Source organism: Hipposideros armiger, unplaced genomic scaffold (genome assembly GCF_001890085.2).
Source record: "Hipposideros armiger isolate ML-2016 unplaced genomic scaffold, ASM189008v1 scaffold_8, whole genome shotgun sequence".
Classification (NCBI taxonomy): domain Eukaryota; kingdom Metazoa; phylum Chordata; class Mammalia; order Chiroptera; family Hipposideridae; genus Hipposideros; species Hipposideros armiger.
Window position 1 is genome coordinate 8,019,572 of NW_017731358.1, and position 19,104 is coordinate 8,038,675.

A 19,104-nucleotide genomic window follows, 5' to 3' on the forward strand; every position below is an offset into this window, starting at 1 on the left:
ACATTTATTTGTATGTGCAAAATTCACTACTAAACAATAAAATACAATTTAAAACAACCTGAAGTTACTATCTCTTGCCAATTATATACTCAGAAGTTTTTAAAATAAAGGCAATTTCCAGGTTTTCAAAGGTAAAATGAAATAAGTATTCCTATAAGCTTCTTTCCCACCCCCATCTTCACTGAGGTACAATTAACAAATAAATATAAACTCACAATAAGAAATATAAACTTGTAGGACTTTTCAGTGGACAATTTAATTATACACATCAAAAACAAAACAAAAATATGCTTACTCTTTAGCTATGAACTTGTTCTCCTAGGAATGTATCCTAAGGAAAAATTCTAACTACATAAAATGCACAAAGATATTTATTGTAGTCTTTCATGACAATAAAACATTAGATTTAATTGGGGATTAATTTAAATAAGCTAGAATCCATAAATACAATAGAATCATAGGCAACCACTCAACCATATGTAAAAACATAATAAATAACCAGACAAGGAAGATGTTCATAACATATGGATTAGCAAAAAGTTACAAAGAATATATAGATCCCATTTTTATATAAAACTTTTTGCATATACTCATAAGCATAGAAAAACATCTGGAAATAAATACTGCAAAATATTAATGGTGGCTATATCTGGGTAAAATAATTTTGTTTCTTTTTGCTTATCTATATTTTCTAGTTTTTTCTATAGGAAATATAAATTACTTGTAAAATAAAACTTTAAAAGAAAAACCATTCTGGGTACACCTTAGATACTCACTAAACACTTCCTGAATTTAAAATAACTCACAGTGAATTTTAATAAGTTGAGAGTTTAGGGCCGGCCGAGTGGCGCGATGGTTAAGAACTCGCTTGGGATGCCAGAGGACCCCGGTTCGGATCCCACATATGAGGGCCAGTGACACTGCCCTCTACAGCTAAGATGCTGAACAACAGCTCAACCTGGAGCTGGGCTGCCATGAGTCGCCAGCGACGGCGTAGTCTGCAGCCCCTGTGGCAGTGGGTTGCCATGGGCTACCGTGTGTGGCCAGCAGCCAGCGTGAGCGGCCAGCAGCCGCAGTGAGCGGCCGTCCAGAAGCCGGCGACTGATCTGCCTCACCAGAGAAGAGCGCAATGATGGTGCCAACTTGGGCCAGTGAAGCAACGTCCTCCCAACTAGATTGAAGAACAAAACGACAGCAACTTGTCTGTTCCCCTTTCCCCAATTCCCCATCACTGTTCCCATCCCCCCAATTCCCCAATAAAAATCTTTAAAAAAAAAAAAATAAAAAAAATAAGTTGAGAGTTTAAACTTACACCCTTACTAATTTGTTCTTACTAATGTGTTTCAAAATCAGATTTAAAGGCTACAAATAGCTTAATAAGTTGTAAATAATTAACAATTATTTACTATTATTAAGAAGTTGAAACATTTTTTAATTATATAGATTAATTCCAGTGTAGATTTCAAGGTTTTAAGTTTATTTGTTGTTTAAAAAAATACTAAAGTTCTAGTCTCCAGTCTGGTATATAGGAGATTAGAAGTCAACGCTCTCATCTACACAACAAGAAAAAACTCAAGAACTAAAATTCAACACATTTTCTTAGGTCCACCAGAGAATGCAGGTCACAGGGCAAACCATTGCCCCCAAAACTTGAGGGATAGATAGGCAGATATAGAGAATCACAACTTACTGGCACAGAAGCCTGAGAGCAGAAACCTTCACATATGATCCAGTACCAGAACATGAAAACCTAAACTGTAATTGGCCAGTTGCTGGATGTTCAATATGGGCAAGTGTGCGAGTTAAAAACTCCCAGGGGTCCAGTCTTGGTGGAGGGAAGAGAGCCACAATTTTGTGAGTTTTACCTCCAAGAGCACTCCCAGGTTCTCACAGTAAATACTGGAGAAAAATTCCTCCAGCTTCTGGCAAGAAGAGGGGAAAAGTAGCCATTTTGAAATATACCCAGAGCATTCTATTCTTCTTAACAAGTCCCATCTTTAAGAGAGAAACTATCAGGGCCAGCCGAGTGGTGCGTTGGTTAAGAGCTGGCTTAGGACGCCAGAGGGCCCTGGTTTGGATCCCACATATGAGGGCCAGTTACACTGCCCTCTACAGCTAAGATGCTGAACAACAGCTCAACCTGGAGCTGGGCTGCCGTGAGTCGCTGGCGATGGCGTAGGCTGCAGCCCCTGCTGCAATGGGTTGCCATGGGCTACCATGTGTTGTCATGGGCTACCGTGTGTAGCCAGCAGCCAGCAGCCAGCGTGAGCGGCCAGCAGCTGCCGCAGTGAGCGGCCGTCCAGAAGCCGGCGACTGATCTGCCTCGCCCGGGAAGAGCGCAATGATGGTGCCAACTTGGGCCAGTGAAGCAACGTCCTCCACAATTAGACTGAAGAACAAAACAACAGCAACTTGTCTGTTTCCCATCCCCCAATTCCCCGATTTAAAAAAATATATATATTTAAAGAAAAAATAAAGAGAGAGAGAAACTATCTTCCCAGAGCCTAACTGACTGGGGGGAGGGAAATACTCAATTCCAGCTCCCTCTAGCCTTCAAGGTGGGGCAAGAGAAATACCAACTCTAGCCTTCCTGACTCACCTAAGGGAGAAAAACAAAACAAAACTGAAAAGCACTCGTGAAAGTCACAGCCCAAGGGCACAGGCTTTCTAAAAGACTGAGTACTTATCATAGAAGTACAATTAATACTTCCTTTCCCCTACACCTTACCACCATATCTATAGGCATCCACTATAATAACAAGAAAAAACAATGGAAAGAACTGCACATCTCAGACTTTATTTAAATAGGAGTCTCTAGGGAAACCCAAAGGCAACAGGGGAGACAAAAGCAAGGACACCAGAGAAAATTTTACCCTCTGTGGCACCTACAGCTACAGCAAATAGGAAGTATAGCCTAGCTCCTAGGCAGATTATCATAAAACCCCTCACTAAATGCCTATTTGCCTCAGTTCCTTTTACCCTGTACATCATGTCTGTCCCTCAACAAAAAATCACAACACATGCTTAAAGACAAAAACACAGTTTGAGGAGACAACAAGCATCAGAACCAGCTTCAGATATGGCAGAGATTTTGGAACTATCAGCCTAGGAATTTAAAAGGACTATTATTAATATACCAAGGAGCTCTAATGAAAAAGGTAGATAATATACAATAACGAGAGAATAACATAAGCAGAAAAATGAAACTCTAAGAATCAAAAGGAAATGCTAGAAATCAAAAACACTATAACAGGGGCCGGCCGAGTGGCGCAATGCTTAAGAGCTGGCTTGGGATGCCAGTGGGCCCCAGTTCGGATCCCACATATGAGGGCCAGTGACACTGCCCTCTACAGCTAAGATGCTGAACAACAGCTCGACCTGGAGCTGGGCTGCCCTGAGTCACAGGCGACCGCGACGGTAGTAGGCTGCAGCCCCTGCTGCACTGGGTTGCCATGGGCTACCGTGTGTAGCCAGCAGCCAGCGTGAGTGGCCAGCAGCCGCCATGAGCGGCCGTCCAGAAGCCGGCAACTGATCTGCCTCACCCAGGAAGAGTGCAATGATGGTGCCAACTTGGGCCAGTGAAGCAATGTTCTCCACAACTAGACTGAAGAACAAAACGACAGCAACTTGTCTGTTCCCCTTCCCCCAATTCCCCAATAAAAACCTTAAAAAAAAAACCACTATAACAGAAATACAAAATGCTTTTGATAGTCTTATCAGTAAACTAGACACAGCTGAGAAAAAATTAATAAGCTTGAAGAAATGTCCATAGAAACTTCCAAAACTAAAATACAAAGAAAAAAGAAAATAAAGAAATCAGAAGAGAATATCCAAGAACTGTGTAACAAAAGGTGTAACACATGTAATGAGAATATTAGAAAGAGAAGAGGAAGGAATAGAATAATGACTGAAGTTCCCAAAATTTATGGTAGACACCAAATCACAGTTCCAGAAAACTCACAGAACACCAAGCAGGATAAATAACAAAACAAAACAAAACAAAAATCTGATGTACCTATGCATATCATATTGAAACTGCAGAAAACTGATGGAACTGCAAGAGAAATAGATGAATGCACTATTACAGCTAGAGGCTTCTACACCCCTTTCTCAGTAATTGACAGATTCCACAGTGCAAAAATCAGTAAGGACATAGTCGAACCGAACAATATGATCAATCAAATAGATCTAATTGGCATTTATAGAATACTTCATCCAACAATAGCAGAATACACATTCTTTTCAACTGCACACAGAACATTCACCAAGATAAGCCACATTCTGGACATCTTAACAAATTCAACAGAATTAAAATCATACAAAATAAAATCACAGTGGAATTAAACTAGAAACCAATAAGAGAAAGTAGGTGGAAAACCCCCAAATACTTGGAGACTAAACAATATCTTTCTAAATAATACATGGGTCAAAGAAATCTTAAGAAATATTAAAAATTTATTGAAAAAAAATGTAATGCTTAAAGACAATTTGGTACCAAAAATTATTCTTAATTTGGGAACAGAGGCAGAATATAATTTGGCCAAAACAACTGAGACAACATAAAGACTGAACAAAGAAATATGAAAAATCTAGGAAAAGAAATAAATCGTTAAAGAAAAATAACAGCAGCTCATTACAACTAACATGAGCAGAGAGAATGCGAGACACAAAAATCTTGAAATTTTCTTGTAGTGTAAGTACAAGAAAGTAGTTGGGAGTTTTAAGCAAACTACTGCCGTTTCTTTAAAAGCATTGAGTTAGCTTTGCTTCTGGTTCCCCAACTTTCATCTTTCATCCTAGTTCCTCAAGATGAACCTGAGTATCTGGATTCTTGTCAAATATAATAATTTCTCCTGCATCACTCTTGCCTCTACTCTTCCAGGTTCTGTAGGTTTCATCTTGAATCTTAATCTCTGCCTATATTTGATGAGAATAAAGCAAGCAAATACAACATTTAGAAAAATTGCCTTCTGTAACTATGCCCTATACACCCCTTGCCTGACTCTCCAGACTCAGTTAAGATTCTAAGTATGACTCATTTAACAGCCTGGCCATCCTACTACCACATACAATGCTCTCCTCAAAATATATACCAGCATTTGCTAAGATAGTATTTTACCTCACATACTTTTATCAAATAATCTGTTTGCCAGCACAGGAGTGACTAAAAAGGAAGGGTTAGAAAAATAGAAGTGATACTACTCCAGCATTGTAAAATATTTGCAGTGATGCAGGCCAGATAATAATTTCTCTTCTGAAACTTAGTTAAAATAACTGGTTTAGCTGAAGTCACAGAGTTCAGGTGAAAAAATCAGAGTATTATAGGTAACTATCCTCACTCAGGCTAATACTGTACATATACGATGGGGCTTCCTATAGAATTTTTGAAAATTAGTTTTATTTCTGTAAATAGTTTTATATTTGAAAATTCCTTTTATTTCCACAACAAATGAAATTTTGTATATTCACCTGGTTATACAAAAATACTAAATTGATTGCTGGGTTGAACTCTCAGAAAAATAAAAATTACTTCAAATCTTCTATTTACCTACTACAGTTAAAAATGGCTACCTGCTAGGGAATATTATGTGGGGGAAATAAAATCTGTATATTTTCTCAAAATGGATAACAAAAGAAAATGTGAATTGTGAATAAAGAGAGAAATCGTACAAATGAAAAGCACATAAAAAATTTTTATCCTTAGTATAGTTGTTTTCAAGTATACTATTTCTTTTTTTAAAATGTAATTAAAGTAACACATTCACAAGTCTAAGGATCTAATACCCGTCCTACTCAAACTCTTTCAAAAAATTGAAGAGATAGTATTTCTTAATAAGCATTTCAAGTATACTGTTCAAATATGTAGTTTTACTAAACAATAGTTGTATATTATATGTTATATATAATTATATAACAATTTCAAATCATTTTGAATTAACAATTATGTAACAAATTCAAATTATATAACAAACTCAAATCAACCGGTATGGATTGTTGCCTTTCAATCAACAGGCAAATTTTCTCTTATCTACATATTGAAGCAGGCCTGCTTAGCAACGTATTATAGCAACTTTAGCTACAAAAGCTACTTAAGAAGTAATAAATTGCTAAGAGAAAAAAGTGGCCTCTAATAGCTATCAGAGGAAGCTTGCCTGGCACTAACAGTGAGGCCATGGTGTTCTCCTGTGGAACATGAACAATTTCACAGAAAATGATCAAACAAGACCCCTCTATGACCATGATGAAGCAAGACAAAAACAAAACCACTTACAGGATCATGTCTGGGTACTGATAAATGTAAGAACCTTGAGCAAACTGCTCCTTCTTTAGTAAATTGCTGTAGCCCATGCTGTTCCTCTTGCTTTCTAGATAAAAATTCTTAGGATACAAAAATGATAGAAATGTCCCCCACTTTCTGACAACACTCAGTTACGCTTCTGTGAACTTTCCGAAAATCACCTAACACAAGCCAAAATCCAGTAACAAGCCCTTCCTAACACCCTCTTACTGAGATGTCTCATGGTTCCCCATGATGTGCAAGCTCCCTTGTGGCAATAAACCCAACTTTGACTACAGGAATGCAGTCTTTGGTAGATGGGCACAGACACTTTGTTTCCTTTCAAATATTCCAAAACTCAGTCTACACATTATTTTGACCCGTCTCTTTAGCTTGAAAATTAAGTCGGTATGATATTGGCATAACAACAGGCAGAGAAATGGAAGTACATTGTTATCCCAGATACAAATCCTAGTACACATCAAAAGTTAATATATAACAGAGAAGTATCACAACTAGTGGAAAAGGAATCAATTAATAAATGGTATGATAAAAGCTGATTGGCTATTTGAAATAAAAATCATTTTAGAGTCACACTGTGCACCAAAACAAATTCTGTTTAGATGAAAGTTAAAATATAAGAGATCCAAGCACCAAAACACAAAAGAAAATAGAAGTGAATAGTCAATCAACACTCTGAATTTTAGACCTTTCCTTGCTTAAGAGATAAAAAGGAAGAGATCAAAGACTTAACTATACAAAAAAAATATAACTGTCACTATAACTGAAATCTTTTATAAAGGTCATTATTTCGACAATTAAGTAAAAGCAAAAACTCAATTTTGTCTTACGGGTAAAAATTCAATTTAAAAGCTTAAAATAGGGCTTCTATTTGAAACCTTTATGGACATAGTCAAAGTTACTGCTATTAAACTAATTCTGTTATGTTAATAAATGATTTACAGAACTATAATGTGGGAAACCAATAAATCACCCTGTCATTAAAAGTAAACTATGAAATGTAACCCTATGACTTTTTTGCAGGCACATCTTCAAGTAAAGGCAGAAGGGGGGCTAGAGAAATGTACTAAACTTCAAGAAATACAAATTTGATTTAATCACTAGTAATAATCCTACAGATAAATTTGGAAATTATGTAAGATTTTAAATTAGTTCTATACTGAGACAGCCCCAAAGTACGACAGCACTGCTTGTTTTTAAGAATATAAAAATTGCCATACTAAATGAGACCAACAACCCAATTTGCTGACAGTATACAAGCACCAAAGGGCCTTTTGTGAGAAAATGTTATTGTTCTCTATGGCAACTTAAAAAAATTATAAACATACTTCCTACAAGTCTATAATCCCTTACTCAAGCCTGCCTAGGATAAGCAAAATAGAGAGCCTAGAGTACTGAATAATATGGCTTTGGTTTCTGGTTCTTAATTTTTTTTTTAATTTTCATTCTTTTTGGTTCTTAAATTTGTTAACATTTCAATCCTAACAAGGTAACTTAATTCTTCTTGTTGCACCCATTACTATTCCTAAAGATACCCATGTCGAATTTGGTGATGGGAGCATGAAGTCATTGGCAGACACTTTATCCATAATAAGTTATCCTGCAGTGCCAACTATCAGTTTATAAGTATAGAATGAGACAAGTCCATCCATCTCAGAGAATCTTGTATAGTTCTTTGAATAGGTGAAAATTACAAAAATTTGGAACTGTGACAATGGTCTTTCTTGTGCCAATCTTATTTACAGAACATCTCAAGTAAAATGATGTAAAATTTAAAGATTATGGAGACAATGGAAAACCTGAAGAAGAGATAATAGTCAGGAATACCGAGGCACTTAATCTCCTTTCATCTTTCCATGGTCCTGGAAAGCCCAATTTTCCACAGTCCACACCTGTTTCTGATTTGATACATATTTATCTGGCAATATCTGATATTACGTCTTGTATGAGAATCATGATTACAAATCCATTTCACTGCAGAAGTTATGCTAGTTTTCTACATGTTGGCTCTGACACCATGACCATTTATAAAAATAGTTTTAAAAGTATTAATGAATTCTGAATTGGCTAACTTAAGAGTTTATGCAAAACTTTAAGGATTATGCCATCTGGTTCTGGTGATATATTTATTTTTGTCTATTTTGTTAATTAGGTCTAGAACATCCCATGTGTTTGTCACTGTCAATCTAATACTTTTGAATTATTCCTTTAAAAAGATCATTTGGAAACAAGAATGTTTCTAATATCTTCCTCAAAAAAAACCTGAAATAAATTTAATTTAACTTTTTTACAATCTCCTTTGCTTTATCTTTTTGAAAATTATATACCATGTCCCTAAACCTTTCATTGAATGTTTCCTTGTTGTTATGTAATATAAAATTTATTTAATAAAAACATTTCTAAGACACCATTCAAAATAATATCTAGTTTGCTTTTAACATATCACTATATCAGTTTTCTGGCTCTCATTCATTCATTCAACAAATATTTGACTGCCTTCTATATGGCAGGCACTGTGCTAAGCATTGGTGAGACAGTTGTGAACAAAATAAAGCCCTACCCTCATAAAGTTACATTATAATAGGAGAAGCAAATAAATACATAATGTAATAACAGGTAGTTGTGTTATCAAGAAAAAGTAATCAGGATAAGGGTAGAGAATGAAGAGGGCTAACAGTGGTCAATGAAGGTCTCTCTGAGAAGTTAGTTAAACCAAGAACTGAATGATGCAAAAGGAAGTAGTGATATAATTATTTTGGGGGAAAGTGTTCCATGTAAAGGAAACAGCACATGCAAAAAAGCTGTGAAGCAGGAATAATGTCTGAGAAGTAGTAAGAAAGCCAATGTAGTCGGTGCAGAGTAAGTAACAGAAAGAACAGTCAGCAGCCAGATCATTTAGAGCTTTATGAGACATAATAGGACTTATGGACTCACTTTTAAGAAAAATGGGAAGCCACTGGAGAGTTTTGAACAAAACTGCATGTGATTTAAATTTTTAAGAGTTCTTCTATATATTATAAGATGAGACTGTGGTCGGCCCTGAGTGAAAGGAGGGAAAATACTTAGAAAGCTATATAGACCAGTAGTCTAGGCAAGCCATCTGAAAGAGAAGAGATGTGGTCAGATTTGGAAAGTATTTTGAAGACAGAGTCATCAGAATTGTCTTTATCTTCTCAAAATCTCTGTTTCCTGAGGAATTAATCATGTTGCCTTTTCTAATAAGAAAGAAAAAGTACTGGATGTGAGAAAAAGAACAGAGTGTTAAATGTAGCTATATGTCTTACCAACATGGAGACCTAAGGATACCACTTAAATTCTCTGGCCTCAGTTGTCTTATCAATAAAATAAAAATGTTAACACTTTCCTTGACTTCTTTACAGGAATATTACAAAACTCAAATGGGATATTTTACAATGATGCTCTGTAATTTTAATTTAACCAACTTGCTAGATTAACAGAAACTCTCCATTCTCTTTGTAAAACAGATTGATGCTTATGGTTAATCGAATACTTGAAACTAGTAAACCCTCCAGCTACAATATTCACACTCTCCCGCTCCCAGCCTAATTAGGTGTGGGTTAGGTAACTATAGAGATATACATGAGGTGTGATCAGAAAATACCATGAATGTTTAAGTAAAAATAATTTATTACTGTAAAAGACACATTGCCATTAATCTCCCTGAAAATACTCCCTCATGCTTCGAACACACATATCCCATCGTTCTTGCCACTTTCTGAAGCAGTTCTGGAAGTCCACTTTCGTGAGTGTCTTTAGTTGCATTGTCGTGGCTGCCTCAATACCCTGAATCATTTTTACTTTGGGAAAAAGCCAGATGTCGCGCAGTGCCAGGTCCAGTGAAAAAGGTGGATGATGACACACCATAATGTTTTTATTTGACAGAAATTGCCACATACCAGAAGCGATGTGTGACACAGAGCCTTTCCGTTGTGATCACAAAATATGGTGAATGCTGCTTCCAAGTGCCACCCAATGGAAAAGCAGGGATCTTCAATATGGGAGGGGGGCTCATCGAACCTTAGGAATAGCATGTGACAATTTTCAGCTTGTTCAGTGTAGTCAGGTGTGAGCTAAGGTTGAGAGAAGGTGTATTTTAAAGTTTGCCATAAATCATCCTCCATCATGACAACACTCTGTGTCACACATCACTTCTGGTTTAGGGCAATTTCTGTCAAATAAAAACATTACAGTGTGTCCTCATCTACCTTATTCACCAGATCTGGCACAGTGCAACTTCTGGCTCTTCCCCAAAGGCAAAATGATTCAGGACATTGAGACAGATACGACAGCACAACTAAAGACACTCACAAAAGAGGACTTCCAGAACTGCTTCAGAATATGGCAAGAATGATGGGATTAGGGTATTTGAAGCTAGGGGAAGTATTTCGAGGGGGATTAATAGCAATGTGTCTTTTACTGTAATAAATTTTTTTATTTAAACATTCACTGTATTGTTTGATCATTATATGATTATATATATATATATATATATAATTATTAATGGCTTTCTGCTTTAATTTCTTTTCAATTAATCAACCAACCAGGTATATGCTGCTTCATTCATAAAGTGTATCAAGTGCCTACTATAACGGTTCTCAGCACTGACTACAGGCTGTGCATCAGAATCTCCTGTGAAGCCTCTTTTAAAAACTGCAAGTGTCGGGGAGGGGAGTTGTCACTTTGTGAGGGGTGAAAAGCATAACTATTACATTGTTTTGTACACCTAAAACTAATAATAATAATAATAAAAACTGCAAGTGCCTAGATCCCATCCCTAGAGACTGATTCTGTAAGACAGAGGTGAAGATAAAAATATTTCCTTTAGGCAGAGTTGAGAACCACTGGCCTGTTAGGTAATGAGTATCCTAACAATGATAAGGAAACAAAATATATTTGCCTCTCAAAGAGCATATAGTATAATGACAGTGACAGAAATAAAATTTTTTATTCATAATAAGGTGCTAAATTCACTCTATAGGTATATGCCAGGTGCTATAGGCAAACAGAGATAAGGGGGGAAAAAACTAACTCTGCCTGGAGTTGGTAGATAAGGAAAGTAGTGGTCTGAGCTGGTTTCATGGAGGTGGTGTTTGAACTATGAAGTAAAGAGTAACTGGAATTCTCCAATCATACCAAAGCTGGAAGAGATATTCTAGTCAGAAGCAATAGATTGAGAAAAGGCACTGAGATATGAGAAAATATGGTGTTTTCAGGGAATACAATATGCTTAGGGAATCAAGGAAATGAGAATGGAAAGGTAAACAGGAGCCCCTTGTGAACGGAGCCACATATAGATCAAGTTAAGCAGTTTAAAGCTTATTGTACAAAGCAGTGGTTTCAAATTGTGTTTCACAGAATTCAAGCTTACAAAAGACAGTTCATAAATGCATACATACCGAACATAAAACAGATTGCACTAAACCAAGGCATTAAGCTGTTTGGTTTGTGGGGGTTTTTTTCTTACCTTGACCAAAATTTCTTCTACCACTTTTGTGTTTTTTTAATTTCTTATAGATGTATCACTGATTATACAGGTAGCAGTTTTACACTTTTATTTTTTAAGGCTAGCAAATATCCTACTACCTGCCTATAGATGCTATTATACAATAAAAACCAAAAATATATATATATATATACACACACACTTTATAATGTATTATCATAATTTTCTTTAAAAGGTATGCCAATAAACTAACATACTTATTTAATAATTGTTATTTATTTACAGGGGTTTCGCATGAGACTTGTTTGTAGAGCATCACTTCTTTAAGGAAACCAACATAGAATTTTTAGCAGAGAAATGACAAAATTAACAGTATAGTTCAGAAATAACCATTATGTTTTTTTATAAATACATACATATATTTTGTTTTATTTTATAGGTTTAAAATTTTCAATTTCATAAAATTCTTATGTTCACCCTAGCATTATATACTCTCCCACAGATGCCAGATGGAAAGGAGATAAAGTTGAAAGAGGTTAAAATTTTTGACACACCTCATTGAGAGGAATATTGGGAAAATTCAGTCTGAATATCACGTCAACATTTTCCTTTGGAGTCTGCCAATTTTTATTGACTTATCTCTGATTACTCTTTTTTTTTATTGTTAGTTTCAGGTATACAGAACAATGCAATAATTATCCTTTTCACTCTTCACACAGAAACAACCCCCCTCACTCATCTACTGCCCTCCCACCCCCGATATCACACTTATCTATTACAATTCCATTGACTCAATTCCCACACTCTACTCCACGTCTTGTGACTATATGTATATATATAATTATAGTTGACATACAATATTATTCAACATCAGCTTCAGAAATACAGTGCGGTGGTCAGGCCTCTACACCGACTATGAAGTGGTCTCCCTAACAAGACATGAGTCCATCTGGCCCCCTAAAAAATATTTACAACATTATTGATTATATTCCCCAGACTGTCTTTTCTATCCCCTGAGGCCATATTGTAGTTACCGATTTGTATTGTCTCGTCCCTTCCCCTTCTCCTTCATCCCCACCCCCTCCCAACTAACAACCCTCAGTTCTTCCTCTGTGTCTCTGAGACTATTTCTGTTTACAAGAAATAACCATTATTAAAATAGGGTAAAACAAGAGGTGAGAAGATCAGTTAGGAAGTGATTTCAAGAGGCCAAGCAAGAAAATATGATGGAATGAACAAGTACTGGAGATGGCGAAAAGGAAATATCAAAAATACTAAGGAAACAATAGATAGGATTTACTGACCAATCAGATAATAGAGAGAAGGATGGTTTTCAAGAGCAGATTCTAGATTTATACTTTAACTTTGAGCATGCTGAAAAGGTAGAAGTACCCAGAAGGTGCCAACTGATTAGTATTCAGAATAGAATATTCTTTGCACATTCAATCAGTGAGTCCAAATAAAGTCCCCATTTTAGTAACAGTTCTAATTTTGAAATTTCCTTATTCCATTTTTATATATTTTATTATATTTCAGGTAACCAAATCATAGTTCTAAACACTTTTTAAAATTTACTATATTCCTACCCAAAGATGCCATAGTACTTTCCCTATTTAGTAAGATTTCAGTACTATTAATATTCAGCTTAATAGCTATCTAGCCTTATAATTCCTTTGAAAATTATTACCTGATATTATTACCCACTGGTTATTGTCATTCTATGAACAACAAGGTAATTTAAAACCTTTAACAATAATATAAATATACATTTTATCGCCTTTTCCAGTTTATACATTGCTTTAACCAAACTGTCTTGTTTGATCTTCCCGATGACCTTCTTAAGTAAGAAAAAGGTCAAATATATAATTATGGAAGGTGAGCACACAATGCAATATACATGTGATGTATTATAGAACTATACCTTTGAAACTTATAAAATCTTATGAACCAATGTTACCCCAATAAATTTAATTTAAAAAAAAGAAGAGCAGAAATACTTATTACCATACTACAGATGAGAAAATCTAGGCTCAAGGCAGATGAACATTTTGCCCAAAATTATGTGGCTGGCAAGTGACAGAGCTTTAAATAAAATACAAAGTTTCCAATTTCAAGGCCAATGCTCTTCCTACCATGCGATATGTTTCTGATGTGATATTTAACTTCTGCCACTTTCCATGACTATCTTGTCCTAATAAATAGGAAGATGACTATAACCCCATTTTCCGCTCTTACATTCACTCATTTCCCGATTTTTTTTATTTAAAATCTCCTCTACCAGCTTTATAACCTCAATAGCCTAATGCCATTCAGTTTGAGAAGTCTACTTTTTCTACACCAATTTAACCTCCACTAAAACTCTCCTCCATCACTACCACATTCATAAACTGAGAGGATTTTGAATTTTTTTTTCAGAATTTTGAAATGGAAATAGTAATATATCAGAGGTTAGAATATCAGGGCATAATCCCCTTGCCTAGCAGTTCAAATTTGGCCTCCAGGACCCTTTCACATATTTACATTATGACCACTATTTAGCTCCTCCCTAATCTGACATAATATTACTTAAAATTGAGAACAAAATTATATACAACTTTGCGTACAAAACTGCATTATATATAAACCTCAGAGGGTAGGTTAGAATTGAATCTGTTTATCTAACCTAATTCTAAATAAACTTGCTTTTATATAAACTAACTCACAATATTTTAATAACTGTAGATTTTATGTTTATATTAATAGTGCTACTGGAAATGAAGACTAAGGTAATAATTGAAATGTATTTTATCATATATAATTTGTTTACTACAAAAATAATTTTAGTAATTTTAAAAAAATTGGTGAAGTACCAAGAAATTTAGTACTAATTCCTGTGATTTCAAAAATTTACTGTTTCTTCTTATGTATTCAAACACATTTTAAAACTATATTCATCTGTATCATATGAATGACAGTAGCTTTTTTATTACACATACCAGGTCAAAAGCACATTTCTGGCTACCCCAAAAAAAAGGACAGTAAAAATTATAAATCACTTTATTTCAGAAAATATAACAGTCGTATATTAACATAATGCTTGTTTTGTAAGTTCTCATCTCTCCCTAATCAGAATCGCCTTTGCTTATTCATTAGAAGTTCAACATTAAAGTATAATTACCTAAACTGTTTCCTCACTAAAGCAGAACACAGGCTATTTTTTTCTTACAAGTATTACAGGTTCTCACAGGTTTTAAACCATGGTATTTGTTAACTTTGTTCCTTGAGAGTTTATGACTCTAGATGTGCTTTTTTAATTCAGAATTTAAACAATGATTTTCAAAACAATGCCATTAGATCTTTTAAAATGAATATATTCATCTAGCTATTATCTATTCAATTCCAGCAACATCTGAATAGCTTTAATCATTTTATTAAGCAGTGAAACAAAATAACAATTCATTTCTCTGACTGAGATCACGGGATTAACCAGAGTGACAATTTTCTCCTTCAGTATACTCCTTATATACAAATATTACCTTAAAAAATTTTGTCCACTATTGGGCCTTATCATCATTTTCCAAATTCTGTTTTTTATGTGTGCTTGCTTTCCCCTTAAACTACCACTGCCACTGAAGTTGATGCCTGGAATATCTTTATTCATGCAAACTGACCTATCTACAGAGCTCTCTACACCCGACTCTGATACTGGCATCTCAACAATCTCCAGTCCCTAGTGTGTTGTTGTTTTTTGGGTGTTTTTTTTTTAATACATCTCCCCTCACAACAGTACAATAAAGAAACAATAGGCTTTCAGCCAACTCAAGACTTACCTTGCAAATATGGAAATACTCTGAAGTCAGGGTTTCCTGAATCTCCTCTCTGAGGACCCCTGCAGTCCCTCCAGGGTGCACGGAACCGCTTCCACCACCACTGTTACTGCCACTGCCGCTACCACTGCCCGGGGAGGAGGCAGTCAAGCCATCCAAAACTTTTCGGAAATTAAACTTCCTCATTTTAAAAACTGTTGAGAAATTCAAAGGAAAGGGTGACTTAGCACATGGAATTATATACCTGAGTAAAAAGTGTTTAGTTTTTCACGAGTCAAGACAGTATCCAGTCCCCATTTTACGAGCATTGGCTATAAAGAATTGGGGGGGGGGGGAACAAAGAGTCAGGCTTCATGTTGTCAAATTTGAATTCTAATGAGCATAGCCTTCAATACCAAAAAAAAACCCCACAATTCCGAAAGCAACAGTATTTCCTCCTTATACATCAATTTTTCCAGGGCTTTATCCCCAGCTGCTGCTACGCTTTATCAGCACTGGGGTAAAAATAAAAGGCAGTGTCATCGTCGTCATTAGCATTATATCATCATTATTATACAATCAATCCAGGGTCCAACAGACCGAGACTCCCTCTTCTCTGAAGGGCGGGCTTCCCAACTAAAGATTCAGTTCAGAATATTTTATTTTCAGAAAAAAATGATGCGGGGGGAGCCGGCTTTTACTCTGCCATCACCTTCTAGGCTCACCCCATCATCTTCAACGCTCCCTTTTTCCCAGGAAATGATGGGGGGACTTTTTCCATTCCTCACCCCCAACAGCCCGGACCCCAAAGCATCTGCAGGAGACTCACAGCAACAGCTATCGGTAGGGGCGAGCGGCGGCGCCAGCTGCCCCCGCTTCTCCCTCCGCCTCCCCACTGCCCTCCCCGCGTCTCCGGCCCTCCTCCCACCCCGCACTGCCCGAGCCACCGCCGAGCTCGCCCGCGGGTCGGCTCTCCCCGCAGCACAGCGGCGGCTCTTGGGGGACGTGAGGCAGTGGCGGCGACGGCTGCGGCCGAGTCCCGCCTCTGCCAGCTGTGCGCGCAGAGCGGCAGCTCCCGCGGTCCCTCCCCGGGCCGTGCGCCTAGGCGCTAAGGCTCTCTCCCACGGGCGCGCGAACACACAAACACCCTCACGCAGACATTCACGCGCGGGCATTCATGCTCACAGACGCACACACAGGTGTGAGGGAGCCGCGTCGGACCGCGGCGTCCGCGTCCCAGAGGGATGTCTGTCTGATTCCCGACTTAGGCACCTTCCTCAGCTGCCACTATCCGCCTGCCAGCCCGGGAAGCTCAGGGTGCAGAGAGAGGCGGGCTCGCAGGCGTCGGTCCGGAGCGGCTCCGGCGGCTTCTCCAGTCCCTCCGGTCGCAGCGCCCGGCGCTCTCCGAGGTCCTAACAGAGCAGGCAGGCTCCACCTCAGGCTCCGCCCTCCCGCCGTGGGAGGCAAGCCCCGCCTCCAAGCCGCCTCCTCGCTTGCCCCGCCCCCTCCTGCCCAGGCCTCTCAGAGTCGGTGAAAGGGCCGGAGAGCGCCAAGACATCAAAAGGAGGGAATCGCTTCCGCCTCAATCCTAGGCTAGACAGGGCTAAGTTCCGCGGTTGCGAGGTGGACAAGAAATTTGGGGATAGGCCGAAGGAAAAGCCAATGAAAGGTGGAGGGGGTGACTTTAGAAAGGTAGGTGAAGTATTTGATTGACAGCGGTATTGGCCAGTATGCGGGGCGGCCGAGCTTTAGGGGTTGTAATTGGCGCTACCTGTTGAAGGACGCAAGTGTGAATCAATAGAATGCCTGGAAGCGTGCAAACTTGGGCTCCTTGAGTTCGAGGCTTTAGGAAGGATTTCCCTAGGTCTGGCTCTGGGCAATATTGTGAATTTGGCAGGTGTTTTGCCGTTTTGCCTCTGTGAGCCTTTTCCCGCTCTCCAGGTGCATCTATTGAGCTCACCTTGCTGCCCTTCTATTGAATACTTGCATAATGGCTTAACGGGTCACCTCTGCCTAAGGGAATTGTAATTCGGTAGAGTTTTGGGATGTACTGTATAGCCTTTTAGATACTTAGGAATTAATTGTTCACCTTATTCCTTCTAATACATAGAATTACCCCTTCTGCCCATTTTCACAAAGATTTTTTTAAAGAAACATTTCTCTCATTAGTAAACCATGTTAAGAATGTATTTTTAGCTTTTTCTATGAGTCACAATAATCAGTATGAAAGATGTACTATTCCGTGCAGAATTTATTTTTTAACTGCATCAGGATAGAAAGATTTGGTTCTGAGCCTTGACGTGTTACTGAATTGGGGAAAATTTGTACCTGTATATCTTAGTCTGTGAAAATGAAGGGCAGCTCAGTGGACCATAGCTAGCTGTAGACTTCAATCTGGGCAACACAACGGAGCTCATTAGTAATCATCCCAAATATTCTTACGCTTTAGAAATCTTCTAGGATTACCTCTTCTTTTATTACTTTTCTGTGTGTTTGTTGGGGGGGGGATGGGAGGGGTGAAAGGAGAGACCTAAAAGAGAAATGAGTAGCTCAAAGTCACATAGCAAGGAAATAGCCAAGATGGAATATAGCACATTTTTTGTATCCTCAGCCCAATGTTCATCCTCTACTTTTGAATATTTCAGTACTTAGTGTCCTCCCAAAGACCCCCAATACTGCCTGATAGTCTCTCATTGTCACAGCTAGCTAGACAGTAACACTCTTGAAGGTAGGCATACAATTTTTTATTTCTCCTTTCTTGGCTAGCAGCTGACACAATGTTTCACATATAATAGGCACTTAAAGCGTTTTGAACAGTTGGTTTATTAATGGTTATTAGTAGAAGATTTATGAGATGATACCCAATTATATGATGTTTGGGGAGTGGTAAAAATAAGGGTAGAAACAAATGCCATGTCTGATGTTAACTAGATCTCAGTGGGGTTCCAAATTCTATATTGGGTTTCTAACAATATGTATCTTTGTCTTTTTTCCAATTTTTCTTCTCTTCTTCCTGGCCCATTTCACCTCCAATCATGGGTGCCCATTAAGGCTCAAGACTTTGCTTTCCTCTTTTTTTATGCCTGGCTTTTCTTTAAATGGGGGTTGGAGAGGGGATTGCTCTAACTCTTTGAGAAGCAGGCATTGTTTTCTAAAATAATGAATTTAGATGTCCACCTTCCTGTCATCAGAAAATCTATCAGCAACTCCTCAATTTTCAAGTAAATGAAAACAAGACTGTACCAAGTGGTGGCTCGGTCTTTTGATAAAAGTGAAGAAAGAAGACAACCTGATTCAGTAAAGTGAGATGTAACTTTAGCAAGAAAACCCCTTAAATCACCCATCACTAACACTAGAGTATCTTAGCAAACGATGTGGTGGTTTTTCTAAGAATTAGGGGAGAACTGAGAATTAAAAAGTATACAAAACAGATTGACAAAGATTCTACTTGAGGACTCTGAAGGGAAGTCATTGGCCCGCTTGAGTTAAAAAAAAGAGGTGACAGAGTAGATATCCTTTCATATAGAACAATAAATAGAAATCAAAGAAAAGTCAAG

The 19,104-nt window shown here is 37.6% G+C and overlaps 1 protein-coding gene across 1 annotated transcript in view; it reads right to left on the minus strand.

The window, feature by feature from the left end:
• The window catches only part of STXBP5L (syntaxin binding protein 5L), a 241,372-nt gene extending 224,412 nt beyond the window's left edge, over nucleotides 1–16,960 (minus strand). The window contains exons 1-2 of the mRNA XM_019650992.1: nucleotides 16,741–16,960; nucleotides 15,572–15,762 (exon numbers count right to left, since the gene is read on the minus strand). Coding sequence (XP_019506537.1) covers nucleotides 15,572–15,754 — 183 coding nt within the window. The 5' untranslated portion in view covers nucleotides 15,755–15,762; nucleotides 16,741–16,960. The remainder of the gene's footprint in view (nucleotides 1–15,571; nucleotides 15,763–16,740) is intronic.
• Nucleotides 16,961–19,104: the final 2,144 nt, after the last annotated feature.